This window comes from Acinonyx jubatus, chromosome E2 (assembly GCF_027475565.1).
Source record: "Acinonyx jubatus isolate Ajub_Pintada_27869175 chromosome E2, VMU_Ajub_asm_v1.0, whole genome shotgun sequence".
NCBI lineage: Eukaryota > Metazoa > Chordata > Mammalia > Carnivora > Felidae > Acinonyx > Acinonyx jubatus.
The window spans coordinates 45,612,501-45,637,060 of NC_069396.1; the positions used below are offsets into that span (position 1 = coordinate 45,612,501).

The 24,560-nt window shown below is 51.0% G+C and overlaps 1 protein-coding gene across 7 annotated transcripts in view; it reads left to right on the forward strand.

Annotated features, from left to right (window-relative positions):
* The window catches only part of SIPA1L3 (signal induced proliferation associated 1 like 3), a 237,193-nt gene that overhangs the window by 194,574 nt on the left and 18,059 nt on the right, over positions 1-24,560 (forward strand). For all 7 annotated transcript variants that reach the window (XM_027044594.2, XM_027044593.2, XM_027044596.2 and 4 more), the window contains 3 exons: positions 1,423-1,541; positions 3,777-4,204; positions 18,682-18,903. In XM_027044594.2, coding sequence (XP_026900395.1) covers positions 1,423-1,541; positions 3,777-4,204; positions 18,682-18,903 — 769 coding nt within the window. The remainder of the gene's footprint in view (positions 1-1,422; positions 1,542-3,776; positions 4,205-18,681; positions 18,904-24,560) is intronic.

Here is a 24,560-nt window from a genome sequence, read left to right on the forward strand (position 1 = left end):
CTGTTAGTGCATTTGTGTTTGATAGGTAGTAACTAGCCCTCCACTAGAGGGTTTTGGGGGTTGTTTATTTCTTTGTTTGTTTTGTTTTTTAGGTCAGTTGCTAAGTTCAGGCACCTTGACTACCTGGAAGTTTAGACTAATTTACACCCATACCGGCCATCACGATTTTAAACCTGTTTCACCTTGGAACCAGCAACTCCACTTGTGGAGTTCCGTCCCAACACAATCCCACTCTTGCTCAGGGTTGCGTGTAGAGGGAGAGCCACCCAAACGTTGTTGTAAGGAAGAATTGAAAATAGCCTACGTGTTCGTGGTTGAGGAAATGATGTCCGTTCAGCATGATGGAATACTGCACAGCCGTTAAAAATAAGACAACTTCGGGGCGCCTGGGTGGCGCAGTCGGTTAAGCGTCCGACTTCAGCCAGGTCACGATCTCGCGGTCCGGGAGTTCGAGCCCCACGTCAGGCTCTGGGCTGATGGCTCAGAGCCTGGAGCCTGTTTCCGATTCTGTGTCTCCCTCTCTCTCTGCCCCTCCCCCATTCATGCTCTGTCTCTCTCTGTCCCAAAAATAAATAAAGGTTGAAAAAAAAAATTAAAAAAAAAAAAATAAGACAACTTTATGTTCAGTTACGTGAAGATGTATTACAAGGATATAAAGTGAAAAGCAAGTATAAGTATGCTGTAAAGTAAAAGATCAAATTGTAGAACAGTGCTTAGTGTGATTGCATTTTTGTTTACCAAAATAAGTTATGCACATTTAACCAGCAAAGGATTGCTACCTTGCATATATAAAGAATCCTGCTTGCCAATAAGATAAAAGTCAATCCTATGGAAAAACGGGAAAAGAGGGCACCCGGGTGGCTCAGTCGGTTGAGTGTCCGACTCTTGATTTCAACTCAGGTCATAATCTCAGGGTTGTGGGATTGAGCCCCACACTGGACTCCACATTGAGTGTGGAGACCGCTTAAGATTCTTTCTCTTCCTCTGCCCCCTCTCCCTCACTCGTGTGTGCTCTGTCTCTCTCTAAAATAAATAAAAATGAAAAAGAGAAAAAAAAAGAAAAATGGGAAAAAGATAGGAACAAGTAATTTACAAAATAGAAAATCCAGATGGCCAGTAAGGATGAAAATGTGCTCAACCTTCCTTGGGGATGTTGACGGAGGATGGTCCCAAGGCTTCAGTGAATTAACCCTTGTAAAGCACTAGACTGGGGTCTAGCACATAGTAAGTGCTTAGTAAATATTTCATCACTGAGTGTTGTTATTCCCCAAGACATAACTTGATGGGGTCATGGTGCTGTATGAGCTGGGCAGACAAGCTGGCAGAGGGGTGGGACCATTTTTAGGGCCAGATTCATCAGGTGGACTCAGGCCAGGGCCTGAGTCACCTCTAACCGCTGATGTGTCTCCTGTCTTCCTGCAGAGCCTTTGTGGCATGTGCCCGCCCAGGCCCGGCTCTCAGCCATGGCGGGAAGCAGCGGGAGCAAGCACACCTCCAGGCAGGACGCAGCAGGCAAAGATTCCCCCAACAGGCATTCCAAAGTGAGTCTGGGCCCCACCTGCTTAATCCTGGGGAGCCAGGACTGCGAAGCTGGCTGCTTCACTTCCCTGACCACTGTGGGTCTGACAGTGTCACCTGGGTGTGGGCCTCTGAATGCCATACATGAGCACATCCTTCTCCTTTGCCGTCCACTCCAGCAGAGGGGCCAACTGCTTGGTCTAGAGCCAGACAAACGCACAGCCAGCTCTAGCCCTCACCAGCCAAGTCATCGCCAGCAAATCCCTTTGCCTCCTTGTGCCACGGTTTCCCTACGATTACACTGGTCATGGTCAGTGTCTTCACCAGCTCAGGCTGCTGTAACAAAATACCATAGACTGGGTGGCTGACAACAGAAATTTCCTTCTCACAGTTCTGAGGCCGGGAAGTCCAAGATCAAGGCTCAGGTAGATTCAGTGTCTGGTGAAGACCCACTTCCTGGTTCATAGATGGCCTCCTTCTCACTTCATGTGGTGGAAGGGATGAGGGAGCTAGCTCTCTGGGGTCTCTTGTGTAAGGATGTAAATGTATGTATGTGGATTTAATAATCCCACTCACGAGGAATGGATAACTACATATAGGGGTATAAATATGTAAATATGTATAGGGATTTTATAATCCTATTCACGGGGGCTCTGCCCTCATAACCTAATCACCTCCCCTAATGCCATCACACTGGGAGAGGCACACCAGCGGTCAGCCTGTGACAGTAAGCTAACTGCTCTAACAGACGGTCCCTAAATCTCAGTGACCTCACACAGTAGAAGTTTGTTTCCCTCTCATATAACACAGTTGGGTGTGGATATTCAGTGAGCAAGCTTTCCACATGGTGATTCTGGAACCCAGGCTCCCTATCCCTTGTGGCTCTGCCGTCCCTCAGGGCCTCAGAGCCCTCTGCTGGGTCCTTGCCTGTTTCTGGCAGGTAGGGGTGGGAGGAAGAGGGGCTGGTGTGCGAAGTCTCTATAGCCCAGGCCTGGAAATGGTATAAATCTAGTCTCCACTTATATTGCATTGGCCAGCACTCCATCACGAGGCCACACCTCGGCGCAAGGGAAGCTGGGAAATGTAGTCCTGAGTGCCCTGGGGAAAGGAGGTCGTTTTGGTGAGCACTTGGCAGTCTCTTTGCATCCCTTCATAAGGTGGGAATTTGATGGGTACATTCGATGTGCCAGGCCCTGGGACCACAGTGATGAAGTGGACAGATGTGCCCAGGTGCTCCCAAAGCTGACACCCCAGTGTGGGCAGCAAGCAGTAAGCAGATAAACAGATGCATTCCATAACACCAAGAACTGGTCTTTGCTGTGAAGGATAACCAAGGCAGAGGTCAGGGAGAAGACTGTCAAGCACTACTGCTTTAGGGTGAGGTGGTCAGTGAAGGCCTTGTGAGGAGGCCTTGAATGAAGTAAGGGGCAGTCCATGAAGATACCTGAGGGAAGAGCCTTCCAGGCAGAAGCAATAGCAAGTGCCAAGGCCCTGCTCAGAGCACAGTGATCAGAAGGGAGGGGGCAGATGAAGTTAGAGGGCAGAACGTGGGACCAGACTGCACAGAGCCTCAGGGCGAGGACTCTGGCTCTTCCCATGAGTGAAATGGAGCCACAGGAAGGTTCTGAGCAGGGAAGGGACATGAAATGGGGCAAGTGTTCACAGCCTCCCTCTGGCTGCATATAGGCAAACTGGGGGCAGAGGTGAGTGGGAGACAGGGCTGGGGCAGGAGGACCAGGGAGGAGGCTGCTGCCATGATAGGTACAGTGGGAGGTGGTGGTGACAGGCCCGGGGTGGAGCCGTGGAGGTGGAGAAGTGGCAGGTCCTAGATCTCTTGAAGATGCAGGCCACAGGATTTGCTGTTGGGCTGCACACAGGTGTGAGAGCAACAGCAGGTCCCGGGTGACTCCAAGCCTCTTGTGTGGGGCAGCCGAAAGGCTGGAGGTGCCTTTATTGGGGCGGGGAAGAGGGATCCGGGAAGGAAGGTCAGGAGCCCAGCTTTGTATGCGTTGAGCTTGAGCTGTGGACAGCACGTCACACGCATACTGTCACGCCTCCCTCTGAACAACCCCATGAGGCAGGGTTATCAACAACCCAGCTTCACAGGTGTGGAAACTGAGGCACAGGAGAGCTACGTCACTTGTCTGAGGTAACACGCTCAAAAACAGGGGAGCCAGAGCTTGGGTGTGGGGAGGACCCAGGGAGGGAAGGTTGGCCCCACTGTGGACTCTATGGATGACACTTCTCTTGCCTTCCAGGGAGAACCTCAGTACTCCAGTCATTCCAGCAGCAACACCCTCTCCAGCAACGCATCCAGCAGCCACAGCGACGACCGCTGGTTTGACCCCCTGGACCCCCTGGAGCCGGAGCAAGATCCCCTCTCCAAGGGTGGCTCTAGTGACAGTGGCATCGACACCACCCTCTACACCTCCAGCCCCAGCTGCATGTCCCTGGCCAAGGTGCCTCGGCAGCCCAAGCCACACAAGCCCCCGGGAAGCATGGGCCTTTGCGGCGGCGGACGGGAGGCCGCCACGCGGTCCCACCACGCAGACAGACGGCGGGAGGTCTCGCCAGCCCCTGCAGTTGCCGGTCAGAACAAGGGCTACCGACCGAAATTGTACTCCTCAGGCTCCAGCACCCCTACAGGCCTGGCGGGGGGTAGCCGTGACCCACCAAGGCAGCCTAGGTAAGACACTGCTCTTCACCCCAGTCCTCCAAGGAGTTCGGACCGCCTTCTGCTTCCCCCACAGTCCTGACAGGGGGGTTCCCCTCCCTACAAGCATGCTGCTTGCAGATGGATGTGCTTACACACTAGTTTGCTTACAGAGTTGGGAGGCTCATGGACCACCCACTACTGCCCATCATTCACCTTCTAGTACCCTGGGTAGAGGGAAGGAAACCCCTGGCTGGCTGTTTCATCTGCCTCTGGTTTACTCTGAGCCTCTCTCTTTCCTTCTCTCTCTGCTAAGACCAGTGGTTTTATGCTTTCTGGAGGTCACAGACTGTATGTGTTAGGCGTGCATTCAGCTGGAGGTAACAGGAAATCTGACCCACAGTAGCTTTTAAAAAAAAATTTTTTTTTAAGGTTTATTCATTTTTCAGAGACAGAGCATGAGCGGGGGAGGGGCAGAGAGAGAGGGAGACAAGACACAGAATCTGAAACAGGCTCCAGGCTCTGAGCCGTCAGCACAGAGCTCGACGCGGGGCTCGAACTCAGGCAGTGTGAGATCACGAGCTGAGCCGAAGTCGGACACTTAACCGACTGAGCCACGCAGACACCCCTGAGCCACAGTAGCTTAAACAGACGGAGCTTTAACAGTCCCCCGATGAGAACTCCACAGAGGGCAGAGCCAAGCTAGTACAGCAGCTCAGGGAGGGCCTCAAGGCCTGGCATCCTGTGTCTTCCTCTTCCACCATTCTTACCATACTGGCTGCGGCTCCCTTGTCTCCAGATGGCTGTGGTGCCCCTGGGGGGAATGGGCCCAAAAAACAGAGGAAGATGGCTTCTCCTAGTTCCCTTTCCATGAAGAAAGCAACAGCTTTCCCAGAGCCCTTTGAACAGAGCGACGTCACAAGGAAGGCTGAGAAATCACAGTTTAACCTTCTGGCCGACACAGCGAAGGGCAGTGGTCTCCACACAGTCCCCTAGAGGGCTCTTCAGCACAGATTGCAGGACCCCACTCAGAGTTTCTGATTCAGTAGGTCAGAGCACAGCCTGAGAATATGCATTCTTTTAAGTTCCTGGTAGATGGTGATGCTGCTGGTCCGGGGACCATCCTTTGAGGACCACTGGTGGAGAGGCAGGCAGGGGACCAAGGGAGAAAGACCTGGCATTGATGTCTGGGGCCTAGACTGCACACACTTAGGGCACCTTATGAAAGCCATGAAATGTCTCTCTGAAGCGCTGAGGTGGAAAACCGTTCAGCAAGTTGCCAAGCTCAGCCTGGAGCACGTGCCCCTCACAGGTCTGCACCCCAGGCAAGGGTCACGGTGCTGCGGTCCCCAGTGCAGACCCCAAAGGCCACAGCCTTCCTTCCATTCCCTGACCGCCCCTGAGCAGGGGCCAGCCCGGGACCCCATAGGGAGTCCTTGTCCCCTTTGGTTTCCTCAGGCCTTTGCCAGCCCTCAAACTACAGCCTCTGTCCACGCAGACCACACAGGACCCATGCACCCAGGCAGTGGCCTCAGACCTTGACCGCAGCCTACAGTGCACTTCTGTCTGTGTCTATGCAGAAATATTTGTGTTTTAAAAAAAAAAAAAAGGCGAAGCAAAAGTGACCCAAACAGTACTTAGCCTAACCGTGTGTGAAGCACTTTGATGTAGTCTAGTCTGTTCAAAATGTGAATGCAGCTCAATACCTCCTTCAGTGATCTCATGATTTAGCAGTGGTTCTCTGACCGGTTTGGAAACTGCCGTGTTTGAGGGTGCCTGCATTGTGTGGGTACCTCCCCTTGCCCTGGTCAGGGGCCCAGAAGGGTGAGGATGGAGAGGGTGTGTGGCCCAGTGGGTTTAGTCTCTGGTTCAGCCTATTTCCCTAAACAGGTGGTTCTTAAATCAGTGAAACTCACGGACTCTGGAACAGCTCTTTCATTCGTTATTTATCCCTTCATTTCACTCACAAATATTTCTTAGGGACCTGTTGTGTCACAGACACTAGGGTGGGAGCCGGGGAGAAATAATGAGCAAATTCAGATGAGGCCCCCCCAGCCCCTCACCTCAGCCCATCATCCGCTGAGGGAGACAGACGACAATTAGGCCATCACTGAGACACCTGTCAAAGTGCACCCACCTAGAGGGACTCTGCACCAGGAGAGTCCTGGGTGCCGCGGGGTCCCAGGTCTCAGCTCCGCTAGTCCCTGTGCTAGACATAGGCCTGTGTTCGTAAATCTGAGTAACTGTAGGGTTTTGAAATCTGCGATATAAAGGCAGCGGCTCTGAGGAGAAGACTGTGGCTGAAGCAGGGAGTGGGTATAAAATTACCCTGTGTCTGACGGAAAGATTTGCTGAACCCAGGAATGAAGGGAATAAAATGGGAGAGGAGCCCACTACAAAAGAGGGCCCAGCGGTTGGGAGCTTTAATTTGCATACAGACAATTGATGCTAATTGCAAATCATTCTTATCTACTCATTAAGCTGCTTCCTGAAGTTTTCTCCTAGGCAACCAGGCTCTGGCATGGAACAGCATTTCCCAAAATGGGGTGCTCGAGGTGATTTGGGTGGTATAGGAGGAAAATGTTTTTGTTTTTTGTTTTTTTAACAGATAAATGTTTGCTTTAATGAGTATTAGGAAAGGTGTTACCTGCCCATCCCCTGCTTTTACAGATACTGTCTTGGACAAGTTGAGGAAAATTGAATGAGTTGATTTAAAGAAACATCTGCATGGTAGATGAGAGCTGGACCTCCACCAGGGTTCAAGCCCTCCCTGTTGCCTTGCCTTGGCTGTGTGGCCTTGGGCAAATGACTGAACTTCTCTGGGCCTCGGTTTCTTCGTCTGTAAAATGGGGGATAAATCACATACCTATCTTATAAGGATATGGTAAAGATTTAATGACCTGCTGTGTGTAGGACCCTTAGAACCATACCAGGCAGTAGGCCTTGAGCCTGCCTGTCATTAAAATCACAGGGGATTGTTATAAAAAGAGGAGAGGTATGCCTCAAACTAACCAAATCAGAATGTTTCTCCGGGGCCATGCCTCTTTCAGGCAGTTCTGGGGACACCAAGATGGCTGAGACAGCCCCAGGCCTGCCCTCTTGGGGCTCAAAGTCCAACAGGGAAGACACACCTGTTCCCAGAGTGGTCAGGGCCAAGGTGAGGGAAGCACCTGGGATGCGGGAGCCCAGAGGAAGGGCCAGGCCCCATTGTGTGAGAGGCTTTCCTAGAACAAAGAGGCTGATGCGAGCCAGGGGACTAGGAGGGCAGGGCATCCCAGATAGAGAAGGTGTGCAAGTCCCATGTGTGGGCCTTACTTGGCTGCCCTCCCACAACTTTCCCGTCTTGGCGGGGGAACCAAGTTCCCAGTTGGTCGCTGAGCACCTGAGCCCAGGAGGCCTACATGTGCTTCCACCTGCCGCCGGCCGCGCTGCCCCTCACACCGGTCAGCCCACCAGCCTTCTGCATCTGCTCTCGTTTATCTCTTCCCTTGGGCTGAGCTGGGATGACAGCCTGCTATTGAGGGCAGGCACGCGAGCTGCATAGCTGCCCCGGTCTCTGCTTGCACAGCACGTTGCAATAGAGCACCCGTGTTTATTCGCATAACGAGTGCTCATTGTGTTCCTGGCCCTCTGCTGGGCGCTGCGGGCACACACGGCCCCTGCTGTCCTGGCACTGACCCGGTACCGGGGAGCCAGCAAGCAAATAATGATCAAAGTAATAGATGAACTATGCTAGGGGAAAGCCGGCAGAGGAGACCCACTGGGATCCGCGAGTGGATACGGTCCAGGACTCAAAGGAGTGTCTAATCTAGCCCAAGGGGCAAAGGTAGGTTCCATGAGGAAGGGTCATTTCTGCCAAAGATAAGAACAATAAGGAGGTGGGAGCAGGTGAGTAGTTTCCGAGGGGCTGATGGTATATTCTTGACCCAGGATGCAGTCACATGGTGTCTGCTTTGTAACTGTTTCTTCAGTTATATGCATATACTTTGTATACTGCTCTGTGTGTCAGCTATTATACAATTTTTTTAGGTATTTATTTCAAGAGAGACAAAGCAGGAGTGAACAAGGGGCAGAGAGGGAGAGGGAGACAGAGAATCCCAAGCAGGCTCTGCACTGTCAGCATGGAGCCCAATGAGGGGCTCAAACTCACAAAACCATGAGATCATGACCCAAGCTGAAACCAAGAGTCAGACACTTAACTGACTGAGCCACCCAGGCACGCCTGTACAATTTTTTTTTTTTAAAGAGAGAAAGGGGGGGGGAAGGGGGGGAAAGGAAAGATGGGATGTAAAGAGGACGTCTCGATGAATGGGAAGGAGTAGCATGTGCAAAGGCCCTGAGGTGGAGAGGAAGGCGGATGCTGTTAGGTCACGGAACACAGGCCCCTTGGCTCAAGGGTAGAAACTGAGGGGCCAGCTAATGGGAGGTTTTTTGGGAAGTCAGCAGGAGCCAGACCATGCAGGGCCCTGTCCACCACATTACAGAGTTTGGATTTGATCCCAAGAACTGTGGGCAGCAAGGAGAGGTTTCAGCAGAAAGGGTAGTACAGGTGGATTTATGTTTTGAAAGGTAGTGCTGGAGATGAGACTGGAGGCAGAGCCTCAGGGACAGGGCTGAGGCGGAGATATGAGTGAGAAGGAAGGGGTCTGAACCAGAGGACAGAGTAGCTGCGCCTGCGTCACAAAGTGGCATTGCTAGGACACCGGGAGGGAGGGAGACACAGGTCCAGGACGGTGCCAGGGAGCAAAGAGTCGAGGCTGACTGCTGAGTGTCAGGAGGCTGCTGCAGACGGGGTGGTGAGGTTCTTGAGAAGAGACTGGGGCAGGGCCAGCCCAGGAGGCACGTTACTCTTAGGTAACAGGACGGACGGCCAGGAAGCCTCTTACAAGGTTGTTATTTTGTAGGAAGCAAGGGATTGACCCAGGCAGAAGAAACAGCAAATGTCACGACCGTGAAGGCGAACTCATTTGCAGTGCTTAAGAAACGGCCAAGCGGGTGCGCCTGGGTGGCTCAGTCAGTTGAATGTCTGACTTCGGCTCAGGTCATGATCTCACAGTTCGTGAGTTCAAGCCCTGCATCGGGCTCTGTGCTGTCAGCGCGGAGCCTGCTTCGGATCCTCTGTCCCCTTCTCTCTCTGCCTGTCTCTCAAAAATGAATAAAACATTTAAAAAAAAAATGATCACGTGGCCAGAGAGGGAGGAGCAGACAGGGCAAAGGGGAGAGTGACAGGAGGTCAGTTGTGCACGGTAGGCCGGAACCCGGTTCTGGCAGGCTTACTGACCATGGTCAGCTGCTGGGATTTGATTCTGAGGGACATGGGAGCCATGGGAGGCATGTGAATGCACAGTCTGACTTACGTTTTAAAAAGATTACTCTGGGCTATTTGAAAGGTAGAAGGGATTGAGTTTGCCCGCAAAACTCCAGGACTGCCACCAGGGGGATGGGCCGTGCCGAGCAGGGAAACACCTATCCGGTCCCTCCCCGTGCTCCGGCCCGCCATGGAAGCCGCCACAGCCTGTAGCAGCTTGTGCCCATCGATGATTTCAGTGACTTTGCAGACTCTCTCCCCAGACGTTCGTCATGGGAGCCCGGCTTCCAGGCGCACTGCCAGGCGCCAGCGCCTGCTGTGGGCACCGCAGTGGGCTGAGTGATCCCAGGCGGGCAGCCACCTGGCCCCCCGCCCTCTCCTGAGGCAGCACACGCTTCAGAGCTCCCTGGGTTTCCAGAGCTGTGAAGGGGCACTCAGAGGCTCTCCACTCCACGTGGAGCTGACACAGCCAGGCAGGAAGTACGTGGCTTTGCCTCCCCAGGCTGTGCCAAGAGGGAGTCTCTGGGATATGCTTCTGGGGGCACAGCTCTTAAAGGTAATGTGAGGGCCTTGGAACCCGCTGGGGTCACACACAACAGAGACCCACTTGGGAGAGTCACAGTCAGCCTGGGAGAGGGCCCCAAGCCCTCTAAAGGAAAGGAGGGAGCAGTGCAAAGGCCCTGAGGTGAAAATGTTTCTGTCTGGGAACAGCTTCCCTTTCACCTGGCTGGAGCCCGGTAAGTGGGAGGAGCTGAGGGCAGAAGGGGCAGGCCAGATGGTGTGGGGCCTTGTGGGCAGAGGGGAGGACTCTGCCTCTGCCCTGAGGAAGGTGGAGCCACAGAGAGTCCTGGGCAGAAGCGCGCTGCGATCTGACTCGGTGTTCACAGGCTCTCTCTGGCTGTGTTCAGTGAGGTTGGGCAGGAGGAGACTGCTACAGCGATGGGCGTGGGGGTGGAGGGGGTGAGCATTGGCGGGTTTCTGCATCACTCTGATCCCACATCCTCCCTGCAGACCTGCCACTTCGGCTCCCAGGCCACTGAGTGGAATGTGGCCACTCGAGACTCCTACACCATAACTGCAGCCACATGCGGGGACTGATTGAACTCTCAAGGTCATGCCACGCACTAGGGAGAGAGGGCAAGATTGGTCTAGCAGTTAAGGCCAAGCAGTGAGGGATTCCTGGGCTCTGGCCTCTGACTGCCTGCGTCCGGATCACAGCTCCAAAGCTGACCCAACCGTGTGATCTCCATCGGGCTCCTTAGTTTCTCTGAGGCTCAGTTTTCTCATCTGTAAAATGGGAGTAATGATAGGATCTGTGGTCTAAGGCTGCCACAACGAACCTACATCATGCACTGAAAGTACTTAGCGCGGGGCCTGCGACGTAGCTGGGTCCAAAAATAGCAGCTGCTGCCAGGCTTTGTTTGCACGTATTCCATATCTGTCGTGACTGCAGTTGTTGAAAGTACAGGCTTGGGGTTAAAAGCCGGGTCTCTTGAGCCAGACTGGGTTTGCATCCTGGCTCCATCCCTACCAGCTGCATCGTTTGGGGGCAGGTTATTTAATCTCTCTGGGGCCTGGTTTCCCCACTTGAAACACGGGGTTGGTGGTAGTTCCTGCCTCAGGGGGTTGCCAGGACAACCAAATGAAGATGCTTGGGGCAGGGCCTGGCCATGCTCACAGGCTCAGCACAGCCAGCCCCGTCACTGCCACCACTCTTCCTCCTGCGCAGGGGCTCAGCCACCCTAGGCCACCCATCAAGACTTGAGTGTAAGTGCAGCTCTGATTTCTCCATCCAGCCCATGGTTTTTCAGCTTTTTTTGTAAGCCACAAAACCTTTTCCTCCAACAAAATCTTAAGTGCTTCCCTAAGATAGAACACAGATGAATGCATAACCTCTCCAGTGGGGGAGGTGGGGGTGGGAGGGCCGAGCAGGATGCCTCCGCCCTAGTCCTGGCTGAGCCCAAAGTCCCGGCTTTTAGCCCCTGGGCACACCACGTTAACAGTGCACACAAGACCTCTTGAAGTGGTGCTGTCACTGCTTCATTTCTCAGAGGAGGAAACTGAGGCTCTCTGAGGGGGAAGGACCCGAGCTCAGGTCCCAGCGTGTCACTCAGAGCTGGGATTGGAACTCGGGTCAGGTGGGCAGCACGGCCCATGTTCTCACCCCACCCCATGGTGCCTCTTTGGTCTTCAAGTCACAGCTGAGGCCCAGAGGGGGATACCTGTTCCTGCTGGTGCATCAGAAAGAGAGCATGCTCACTCTGCCGATTGGTGGGTGGGGTAAGAACTCCACCCCGTATGGGGCACCTGGGCTCATGGCCCCAGCTCAGGGTTGGGTCAAAATACACAGCACGCTGGGGGTGGGGAATAGTTCTGTGTTGAGGCCTCACAAAGCTGAAGACAGAGACAGTCATGGGAATGCCTTTGGCTACAAGTAACAGAAAATTCCAGCTTGGCTGAAGGCAGTCTGTTATCTCACAGAACACAAAATGCCAAGTTAGGGGGTTGGCCAGGATTGGGTCAAAGACCTAAGTTCTTTCTCCTCTTTGTGTTCTGCCTCCGTCAGCCTCCAAGCTGGCTCCCCTCCTTCTCAAAGTGGCTGTCCTTCAACCAAGTAGTCACAGTGTCCAGTGGAAGAGAAGGTGATTTTTCTGCAAGTGTTTTCTGTTTGTTTTTTTAGCAAAGAAATTTTCTCCCAAAGTCACCCAGCAGACAGTCCATATACGCCCTCCCCAAAGTCTCACTGGGCAGAAATACAGTACAGACCCATCCATACCCATCCCAGACAAGTGGCCTCACTCAGTCAGGATTTGCCCCCTGGGCGAGGTGTCTGGTCACCTTCCTCAAGCAAAGGAGGAGTAAAGTCAGCCTCTGTTTACAGGTTGAGGGGGGATTAGGCTGACACCCAAAAGGTCTGCTGCAGGACCCGAAGCCAGGCAAGCCCATCTCGAAGGAGGCCATGGATGGAGCTGGCTGGCTGGTGGACACAAAGGATGTTCACCTTTTTCCCTTCCTGGTTTAATCATCTCTTGTTTTGTCAGCTCACAAAAGCTGAATGAACATGCCTGATGGCAAGGTAGAGGAATGTACTGTAGAAAGTAAAAGTTAGGGTGATCTATTCATAGAATGGACCCCCTGCGGCCATTGCAGAGAGGGGGGTTCGTGTGGACTGACAGGGAGAGAGCTACAGAACGTACGGTTAAGGTGAAAGGGTGCACAGCAAGCTTATGATCTGCTGCCGTTTATTTTACAAAGTGGGAAAGATACACACTCCCTCTCACACACGTGTGCTTGTGTGCGCACAGCTCCCTGTTGAAGAAGAAGAAAGGATGGGTCTTGGTTGCAGGGAGAGCAGGGAGAGACTGGAGTGTCAGGTGGCACCTCCTTTGTGCTCTGTGCCATTTGTACGGTTTCATTTGACTTTTATTCTGAACACATCATTACTATCTCCAGAGATAATCAGTTAGTGTAAGCTCCTCCCCGAGATTTTTCTCTAAACCTGCAGCAGCCCAGTTCTTTCAAACATTTAAAAAAAAATTTTTTTTAATGTTTATTTTTTGAGAGAGAGGAAGAGACAGAGTGCAAGCAGGGGAGGGGCAGAGAGAGAGGGAGACACAGAATCGAAAGCAGGCTCCAGGCTCCAAGCTAACAGCACAGAGCCTGACGTGGGGCTCGAACTCATGAGCCACAAGATCATGACCTGAGCCAAAGTCGGACACTCAACTGATAGAGCCACCATGCGCCCCTCTTTCAAACATTTTTGATCATTACCCGAAACAGGGAAAGCATTTTACATTTACAACCCCCCAACGGATGTCCAGAATGAAGCTTCACAAAGCTCTTACCCTTACTGATGTTTTTTATTCCGGTCTGTTTGGTTTGGGGACCTTTTCCCCCTTAATAATGGTCAAGAGCCACTCAAATGATTTAATGGCCCACAGTTAGGGAAAAACTATATGGTTCCTTTTTGTAAAAAAGACAAAACAAAACAAAAAAAAGCTCAATAATCATACAGTGTAACTGTGTATGTGAAAAAAGAAAGAACAGAGTCATGCTTTGTACTGTGCCTTGTACTCAGACATCTGTCCTCGTTCATAAACAAACCTACCTTACTCTTTGAATTGGCTGCATAGGTTTTGATCATATGGGGGTACTTGGAACATCTGTTAATCCCTTGTTAAAAGATGTTCAGGCCTGGGGCGCCTGGGTGGCTCAGTCAGGCATCTGACTTTGGCTTAGGTCATGATCTCACGGTCTGTGAGTTCGAGCCCCGCATCGGGTTCTGTGCTGACAGCTCAGAGCCTGGAGCCTACTTCAGCTTCTGTGTCCCTCTCTTGCTCTGCTCCTCCCCTGCTCATGCTGTCTGTCTCTCTCTCAAGAATAAATAAAACATTAAAAAAAAAAAAAGATATTCAGGCCGGGTCTAATTTACTTTTTTTTTTTTTTAAGTTTTTATTGTGTTAAGTAGTGGGGCTTGAACTCATGGCCCCAAGATCGAGAGTCGAACACGCCTCCCACAGAGCCATCCAGGCACATCTAACTTGATTACATACAGTGTTGGCAGTGAACATCCTTGTGTGTGCCTACAAGTACTTGCACAGGCTTTTCTGTCACACGGATTTCTGAGAGGTCAGATGTTAAACCACTGCCACTCATCCTTCACTTCTCAGCTCAGATGCCCTTGCCTCTCTGGGGAGGCTCCCTGGTCATCCCTTCCTGGTGTTATACACTCCATGGCTCCCTGGACACCCCCCCACACACCAGTTTGCAGCTGTGGCCACATGAATAGATGTTGCTAAATCGTAGAAAGCATATCTAGTCAGAGCTTGCTTGTTTTAAAAGAAAGACATTTTTTTAACGTTTATTTACTTTTGAGAGAGAGAGAGAAAGAGCGCGCACACACACAAGTGGAGGAGGGGCAGAGAGAGAGGGAGACACAGAATCTGAAGCCACCCAGGCGCCCCTGAGAGCCTGCTTTTTTTAAATCCAGTCTGACATCTCTACCTTTTGATTTGGCTATTGAAACATTCACATTTAGAGAAGTCATTGGTAATTATTGCATTTACATTCCCCGTTTTGCCATTTTCTATATGTTCACTACCTTTCTTGCTCTGTTCTTCCTTTACTGCCACCTTTCATGTTAAATAATGTATATTAGTGTACTGTTTGGATTCCTCCTGCTTTTTTCAGCTATTTTTCCCAAATTCTTATAATATGCGTCTTAACAGTGTAATTCAAATTTAGTAACTTGGGATGCCTGGGTGGCTCAGTTGGGTAAGCATCCAACTCTTGATTTCAGGTCAGGTCATGATCTCACAGTTTATGAGTTCGAGCTTGGCATCGGGCTCTGTGCTGACAATGCAGAGCTGCTTGGGACTCTCTGTCTCCTCTGCCCACGCTGCTCCCTCCCCTCAGCATGCACGCACACTCTCTCTCAAAAATAAGTAAGCATCAAAAAAAACAAAAAAAAAACACTTTATTGTTTAAAAAAAAAAAAGATTTAGTAACTTAATTTCAATAAAATATAGAAACTTTTCTCCAGTATAGCCACATTCCTTTCCCCCTCTTTTGTGCTGTATTTGTCATTTTATTAAATCTACATTTGTTATAAGCCCAACAATATAGTGTTGCTGTTGTTGCCTTTTATAATCTTATATCTTTAAGGAAGTTAGAGAAGAAATAAAACATAAATCTATAGTCTTTTAAGAAAAAAAAATTTTTTTAATCTTTTTTTTTTTAATTTTTTTTTAACGTTTATTTTTTATTTTTGAGACAGAGAGATACAGAGCATGAACGGGGGAGGGCCACAGAGAGAGGGAGACACAGAATCCAAAACAGGCTCCAGGCTCTGAGCTGTCAGCACAGAGCCCGATGCGGGGCTCGAACCCACGGACCGTGAGATCATAACCTGAGCCGAAGTCGGACGCTCAACCGACCGAGCCACCCAGCCGCCCCTTAAGAAAAATTTTTTAATGTTTATCTTTTGAGATAGAGACAGAAAGACCGAGCACAAGCAGGGGAGGGGCAGAGAGAGGGAAACACAGAATCCAAAGCAGGCTCCAGGATCTCAACTGTCAGCATAGAGCTCGACACACAGCTTGAAACCACAGACTGCAAGATCATGACCTAAGCCAAAGTCAGAAGCTTAACTGGCTAAGCCATGCAGGTGCCCCCTCTATAGTCTTATTCTAACCTGCAAATTGACTTTCTTGGATCCTTCATTTCTCCATATGGATTCAGGTCATCATCTGGAGTCACTATCTGTTTTCTTCTTCTTCCTCTTCTTCTTTTTTTTTAGATTTTATTTTTATGTAATCTCTACACTCATCTTGGGACTCAAAGTACAACCCCAAAATTGAGAGTTGCACACTTCACCAACTGAGCCAGCCAGATGATCCTGGAGTCATTTTCTTTCAGCCTGAGGACTTCTTTTTATTTCACCAGGCAGATGAGCTGGCAATCAGTTTCTCAGTCTTTTTATCTGAAAATGTTTTTATTTTGCCTTTATGTGTAAAGGATAGTTTTACTGGATACAGAATTCTTGGTTGGAGGTTTTTTCTTTCCACACTTTGAAAATGTCATTCCATACCATTGTTTCAAATAAGAAGTCTGTAGTTAATTATATTGTTGCTTCCCTGTATATGATGAATCCTTTTTCCCTTGACATTTTCAAGGTTTTTATCTCACCGTTTGACTTTGAACTTTTTCTGGATGTGAATATCTTTTTTTTTTTTTTTTTTTTTTTTTTACTTTAATGTTTATTTATTTTGAGAGAGAGCACAAGCAGGGGAGGGGCAGAGAGAGAAGGAGACACAGAATCTGAAGCAGGCTCCAGGCTCTGAGCTGTCAGCACAGAGCCTGATGCGGGGCTCAAACTCATGAGCTGTGAGATCATGACCTGAACCAAAGTCTGACCCTCAACCGACTGAGCCACCCACTCGCCCCTGGATGTGAATATCTTTGTATTTACCATTCATAGGGTTTGTGGAGCTTCTTAGATGTGTAGATGATTTTTTTTTTCATCAAATTGGGGGAATTTTCAGCCATTATTTCTTCAAATATTTCTTCTGCCCTTTTCTCTTTCTGAAACTTTCATTGCACACGTGTTGGTTTGCTTGATGCTATTTCAAAGATTTTGGTATAGCAGAATGTCTTACTCATTGAACTAGGCAGGCAGATGGGAGGAGCCCCAGGCTAAAATGCCACAGAGTCCCTCTTTTCTTACCTGAAGTTCAGCAGTTTTCCAAGCATAGATGATTCTTGCATTGCCATATGCCCTTGGTCAATTGCCAGAGTGCTGAAATGGTTGTTTTTGTCAATTTTGTGCTTTCTGGGGGGAGAATATTTGCCAGTCTCCTCATTCCATCATAGTCAAAAGTCCCACCTCTTCATATTACTAAATTGACCTTCGAAAAGGATTTATTGACTTAGATGCCAAAGGCATTACTTTTCTCACTAAGTCCCTCTTACTTAAAATGGAATTGGAATTTTACTTAAGTTTCATTATTTAGTTGCTTGTTTGTTTATTTATTGAGAGAGGCAAAGAGAGAGAATTCCAAGCAGACCCTGCACTGTCAGCACAGAGCCCCATGCAGGGACAGAGATCATGACCTGAGCTAAAACCAAAAATCAGACATTTAACCCACTAAGCCACCCAGGAGCCCCAATTTAAAAGTTTTAGGGGCACCTGGGTGACTCAGTCATTTAAGAATCTGACTTCAGCTCAGGTCATGATCTCACAGTTTGTGGGTTCAAGCTCCACGTTGGGCCCTGTGCTGACAGCTCAGAGCGTGGAACCTGCTTCGGATTCTGTGTCTCCATCTCTCTCTGTCCCTCCCCCACTCATATTCTCCCCTCCCCCACCCCATCTCTCTCAAAAATAAACAAACATTAAAAAAAAATTTTAAGGAGCACCTCGGTGCTCAGTCAGTTGAGCGTCTGACTTCAGCTCAGGTCATAATCTCTCAGTTTGTGAATTCAAGCCCCTCATCAGGCTCTGTGCTAACAGCTCAGAGCCTGGAGCCTGCTTCAGATTCTGTGTCTCCTCCTCTCTGCCCCTCTCCTGCCTGTGCTCTGTCTCTCTCTCACAAAAATAAACATTAAAAAAAAATTGGGGGTGGGGGGCGGCGCCTGGGTGGCTCAGTCAGTTTAGCATCCGACTTCAGCTCAGGTCATGATCTCACGGTTCATGGGTTTGAGCCCCGTGTTGGGCTATGTGCTGACAGCTCAGAGCCTGGAGCCTGCTTTGGAATCTCTGCCTCCCTCCCTCTCTGCCCCTCCCCTGCTTGCACTCTGTCTCTCTCTCTCTCTCTCTCTCTCTCTCTCTCTCTCTCTCTCTCTCTCTGTAAAATAAACATTAAAAAAAATTTTTTTTAATTTAAGTTTTAAAAGTCACTTTAAAAGTCACTTTGTCTCAGTGGAATAAACAGGTGGGTCCCCAACAGCTGGGTTCTGGTCAGCAGCATGAGGTTCATTGTAGTGTTAATTCCATGGGAATCCGGCATTTCAGATACTAAGCTGGGGTTTTAGATTAGATCAGTAGGAATGGTGTCTGATGTATAGCGAGTGCTCAAAAAATATTTGAATGAAGAGGCTACTGAGCAAGCTATGTTTTAAGTAAAAAAAAAAAAGTTATTAATGTCATTCCAGTTATATAAAAATACAGTCCTCTACCCCCCCAAAAAAATTCTTCATGCTCCCCCCCAAAGTAAAAGGTTCTACCTCTCTGATTGTATTCATGTGTATATTTGTAATGCATAGGAAAAGGGAGAGAGAGAGAGAAAAAAAGCACGAGTGACAGAGAGAGAGAGAGAGAGAGAGAGAGAGAGCCAGCAAACTGTAAACCTTGGTTACCCCTAGAGACAGGTAGGACCCCCACCTCTAGCTATGTAAGTCGTGCCCAGGAGACAGGGAATCTCGGGGTGCATCCACCCACAGGGGGTGACTGTTTTGGATTCCCAGTGGTACCAAATGTGCCAGAAGGGCATTCCTGGGGTGGGATGGGGCGGGGGGGGAACCTCCTAGGCAACTTGGCCTTCTCCCTATATAGATTTCTGTATTGGAACTTTCCACAGCAGCAATGTATTTGTATACCTCTTGTGCAAAGGAATTTTTTTGTTTCCCAAGAGTACATTTAAACAGATCAGTTCTGCATAATGGGGAACATATTTGATTGCTTATTTCTCTTGTTTTTACTTTGCAGTGACGTGAGCTCCAGGGCCGGCTACCCTGCTCAGGTTTACAAAACCGCCAGCACAGAGACCCCTCGGCCCTCCCAGGTGACCCAGCCCAGCCCCTTCCAGCTGTCCGCCTCCGTCCCCAAGTCCTTCTTCTCCAAGCAACCCGTTCGCAATAAGCACCCCACAGGGTGGAAGAGGGCAGACGAGCCCCCGCCACGGCCACTCCCCTTCACTGACCCAAAGAAGTAAGTGCCTGGACGCCCAGCAAGGTTCTACAAGAGCCAAGCCAGGCGTCTCTGGGTGGGGAAGGAGGGGACACCTCACTCACTCATTCAGCAGGATGCTGTGCCGGTCCCGCACCATCTCTGTGGACAGAGATTCCCTTAGCCGGTGTTCACAGGGCCCCTTGGCTGCCCAAGGGGCACAGCCTTCGAGGAGCTGCTATGCAGGAGACGGGGTTTGGGGAAGGCTGAGCAGGATAGAGGCTGAGAAGGGAGAGAGGGTGGCTTCTGGATGGATGAGCTGAAAGGGGAGCCGCCAGGGTTGCCTGGCAGACCGGACGAGGGTTAAGAGGAAGGACGAGGTTGAAGAAGACTCTAGGTCCTGTAGCCGGAAGGGCAGGCTTGCCTTGAGGTGAGGGCTGGGCTGAGAAGCAGGCTTGGCTGGGGGAGAGTCCCTGGCAGGTCACGTTCGCGAAGCACAGAAGACATCAAGGAGGAGGCGGGGTAAGGAGTCTGGAGCTGAAGGGAGAAGTCAGGCTGGAGGGGGAAATTTGGGTGTCGTCTCACAGGGGCACGAGGCTGGAGGCATACCCCAAGGCCGGGAGTGTGGGTAGAGCAGAAGGGGGAGTGCAGGGCGGGGCCAGAGAGTCCTCAGTGTGCAGAGAGTATGCGGAGGAGCCCGGGTGAGGAGCCTGGGCATGCTGGGCTGTGAGCTGGGCGTCGCTTTGAGCCTCACGGAGGTCCCCCAGGGTGCAGGAGAGAAGGGTAGGGTGGAATGGGAGGAAACTGTGTGCTCAGCTCATTTGAGGCATTTTGCTCTACTGTAGAGCAGAAGAGAGTGGAAGAGTGTGCATTAGGGAAGGATTTCTGTTTTAAGTTAGAAGACGATACCTCACATTTACTAAGTGCTCACTGTGTGCCAGTCTCGGTTCTAAGCTCCTGTACGTGAATTAGTTCCCTGAGTCCTCACAACAGCTCTGTAAGGCAGACCTGCCATTCACCCCATTTTACAGATAAGGCAACTGAGGCCCCGAGTCACTCCGCTGGTAAGGGACAGAAGTGGTCCAAGGCTCCTCTTCCATTGGGTGTGGGGGGATCTGCCCTCCTCCCCCAGTTCTTTGTAAAGTCTTTCATGACCTGGGTGGACCATTCAAATGTGTGGATGACGCAGAGCTCAGAAGGAGACAGGTGTCAGGAAGACAGAAACATGACCCTGCAGATGTCCGCAGGAGAGCCTGGGCAACTCACACCGAGAGTCCAGTTCACACGCATCACTCACAGCCAGGGACACGCGGGAGTCTAGGCTCTGACCCTCCGCTCACCTCCACCCCCAGGCTGGATGACGAGGGCTTCGTTGACCAAGCACACAAGTACCAGGCACTGGCTGCGGCATGTGCTTCGCCGAAACTCCTGCGCAGACCCTGCTCGGTTGGCTTCCTCCCTCCTCTGCCCTCCCATCCTCCCGCTCGCCCCCTCCCTTCTCCACTCCACTGGCCTCTGCTGCACCTCATGCTTGCCAAGGCTAGGCCAACCTCAGGGCCTTTCCGGGGGTTCTCTAGTGCCCGGAGAACTCCCCCACCCCCGCCCCCGATCTCAGGGCTGTCTCCGGGAAGCTTAGTCTGATGCCACCTCGTCAGATGGGCCTTCCTGACTAGACCTGGCCCCTACCGTCATTCGGTCACTTTTCTCGTTCTTCTGGAGAGCGGGTGCCATGTCTTGGCTGCCTGGCGCTCCGGGTGCTCCTTCAGTGAACCTACGCGCCATGCATCTCGTCGCGTTCTCGCTGCAACCCCATAAGATACTACGAGACCCCCACTGTTGAGGGTGGCCAGAGGGTCAGTCCCTGCTGACCCCCTTCTGCTCTTCCACCACGGCAGCCGCTCTGGCTGTCCTTTCCCCACGTGCGTACCTACTAGGGCTGCGGCAGTGAGGTGCCACAGACTGAGCGGCTCGACTCCAGAAATGTACTGTCTCACGGTTCAGAGGTCAGATGTCCGAGATCAGGGCATTGGCCGGGTCGGTTCCTTTTGAGGGCTGCGAAGGGGAACCTGTTCCAGCTGGTCTCCCAGCTGCTGCAGATTTGCAGGCCACGTTTTGGACTCCGTGGTCTGTAGATGCATCTCCCCAGCGTCCTCCCTGTGGACCCGTCTCTGTGTTGGCGTTTCCCCCTTTTATAAGGACACCAGTTACTGGACGAGGGTCCATCCTCATTGTCTGAGACCCTATTTCCAAATAAGGTCATGCTCTGAGATACTGGGTTTGTACTTTAGCATCTTTTTGGTGGGAGGGGACCCATAACACCACCTCTCAGGTCTTAACCCAGACACGCCATCCTTGGGGAAATTCGTTGAAGCCCACACCAGGCTCATCCCTTCCACTGACCTCATGCTTCTTCCCTTCTGCGGCACCTGTCCCAGGGTACATCAGAGCATCATTTCCTGGCGGCTGGCTTCCTCTCTGTCCCCCATGGTGGACTGAGAATTCCAGGAGAGCAGAGGTGCCATGAGCCCCACCCGGGGCCCAGTACACAGTAGGTGCTCAGATGATATGCCTGAATATATGATAACACTGAACAAACAAAAACCCACTTTTCCCTATGATAAAGACTCAAACATACACATCATTTTTATAGATGTGTATGTTTGTATAAATGTATGTATGTAAACCAAGTATATAAAATATACATATAAATATCAAATAGGGGCGCCTGGGTGGCTCAGTCGGTTGAGCGACTGACTTCGGCTCAGGTCATGACCTCACGGTTTGTGAGTTCGAGCCCCGTGTCGGGCTCTGTGCTGACAGCTCGGAGCCTGGAGCCTGCTTCGGATTTTGTGTCTCCCTCTCTCTCTGCCCCTCCCCCGCTCATGCTCTGTCTCCCTCTCTGTCAAAAATAAACAAACATTAAAAAAAAATTTTTTTTAAATATATATCAAATATTTGGGGGCACGCATAAAATAGTTCCATGGCTTCTTATAATATTCAATAATTTAGTTATAGATACATTTTTTTAAAGATTTTATTATTAAGTGATCTGCACCCAACATGGGGCTTGAATTTACAACCCTAAGATCAAGAGTTACACGCTTCATGGACTGAGCCAGCTGGATACATTTTTTAAATCACATGCAGAAGATAATATGTTAATTTAGAATGATTGCTTTTGTCCACACGCTCGCATTTCATAAAGTTGTTTTATTCAGATTCTCTCTGAGCATTTTGGAGATAGTGTCTTTATCACTGTTAAAGATACTTCTAAAAAAAAAAAAAAAGATACTTCTGAGTCACCTAACCTAATTTTCCAGAAAACACCGTCTTCAAGCTAAATTATTTGAGGTTAAACATACCTTTTTTTTTCCTGCCTATGAAGCTGTCACTGAAATTTAATCCCAAGGCACAAGAACTCATTTGCATAAATAACTTATTTACCTCCGTATGTTAATACCCACTTTACCAACTACTGTCAGAAGCCCTTCCCCTACATTAGCTCATTTAATCCTCACTATGCAAGTACTTTGCATCCCATTTTCCAGATAAGAAAAATTGAGGTACAGAATGGTTACGTGACTTGCCCAGATTCACTCAGTTAGTTAAGGTTAATCACTGCAAATGTTATGTTCGTTCGTTGTGTAATTTGTCCCCACAAGGTCACCACATATTATTATGAGCTCACCGCCCACCCCCACCAGGAGTAATTACCAAACCTGTCTTTCTTTCCTTCCCTTTTCCTTAATTCCGGTCAAAGGCCTCCAACACGCCCCATGGAGAAGTGCCAGTGGCCTCATCCAGCGCAGGGTGCTCCCTTTCAGCCAGACTGCTGGGCTCAGGCTGTACAGACCCAGCCCCATTGATCCTCCTCACGAGAGGGATCTGTTCTTACCTCCCATTTCCAGATGAGGAAACTGAGGCACAGTTAGAAGTACATAGCCAGCTTACCCAGCTAGAAGTAGCAGAGCCAGGATTCATCCCTGGCAAGGTAACCAACCATCAGCGTGTCTTGTCATATAAACCACCCAAGGAGGACTCCTGTCCAGGGCAGCGACTCCTATTTCCTGAGGACTAATTTCTTGGACAGAGCAGTGTCCTCTGTATTTGGCCACGTGCTCTAGTTGACCAAACGATAAGAGTAAGCTAGTGAAGGACGGAGGATCTGTGCTGTGTCTCTCGTGCTCGGCCCTTCTGCTGCAGGCCCTGGTCAACACTGGGGGAGGGACAGGCCAACAGTTCTGCCTCAGGAGATGGCCAGACACCCCTGTTTTGACCACTTAATTCTGCTGGCCATTACAGAACAGCTTGAGGGTCAGGATGGGAATCCGTCAGCTGCCGACCCCCACCTTAACCCGTCAGTTTCCCTCTCTTTAAAATGGGGTGACAGTCATCCCTAGCTCCAGGGTTGTGAGGATTTAGTGAGTTAATCCATGCGAGCTTCTCCCCACCCCACCTTGTTTCAGCAGCACAGAGCTTAGCAGGTGAGGGTGTGACCACGCCAACGTGTTTCTCTACCGGCAGCGGCAGGAGATGCGAGGCTGGAGCTCAGATCGGGAGGTGGAGTCAGCAGCCCCTAGCCGTCCTGGGCATCTCCTCCCCGGCAGGCTGATCTTAACCCAACTGAAGGGACGGCAGTGCCCCTGTGGGCTAGAGTGGCCCGTGGGCCACCCTAAGAAGCCTCCCTCACAAACAGGCACAGCCGAGAACAGGCCGCTGCTCTTCCAGGGAACCGCCATACTGACACCACGTGTCTCCAAGTGTCACACTAGTCAGCGACATTACACAGGGTTGTTTGGACCTATACAGGTCGGGCCCCGCCCGACCCTGTCCCTGCAGACTCTGGGCCCAGTAAGGAGGCAGGCCCTAGCGAACAGTTTCTGTTGTCACACTTGAGGACCCAGGCCCCAAGCATCCTCATGTAGGGCCCCTGAGGGGATGAGGGGAAATCCCGTGTGTGGGGGCAGCCTGGATACCAGGAGCGAGTGAGCACTCGGGGTGACGGGCAGTCCCTGAGTCCGACCGTCTCAGTTCACATCCCAGCTCCACCAGCACCTGTCGGCATCGGTGCCCCCACCTGTGGGGGTGAGGCGATGGTAGAACCTCTCTCTCACGGCAGCCGTGAGGAAAGAATGCAGCCACACACGAGACACCAGCACCGGGGCGAAGGCCCAGCAGCTCACCAGGAGCTGCTGCTACCACGACCCATGCACAGTCGAGCACAGCTTCCATCATGAGTGAATCTCACGGTGGCTCAGAGCATCCGGCCAATGTGGATGCTGAGTGTCCTCAACTCACTGTGCCTCAGTTTCCCCAGCCTCAAAAGGGGAGGACAGGAGTGCCCATCCTAGAGGTGATGTGAGGATTTCAGTGAATCACAGGGAAATGCCTGGTCACTGTTGGCTGGGCTGACAGGCACTGGCGTCTCTTGGTTGACAGCTGGCCTTCGGGCTCCTTCCTTCCTCGGATTTAGGTCCAGCTCAGTGCAGCCACCGAAGGAGCAGGGGAAAGCCTGTCCCCAACATCCACCCCCCACTCCTCCCATGGCAGGGCAGGCCGCCGCTGCTTGCTCCTACAGGGCTCTCCCAGCCATCCTTCCAGGAATATCCTCCCTCCGCCTGAGGTGCAGACCTGCTGTGTGTCCTCGCCAGCCGTGCTGGCACAGCCCCCAGCTCAGACAGGCTGACAGCGGTGCTAAT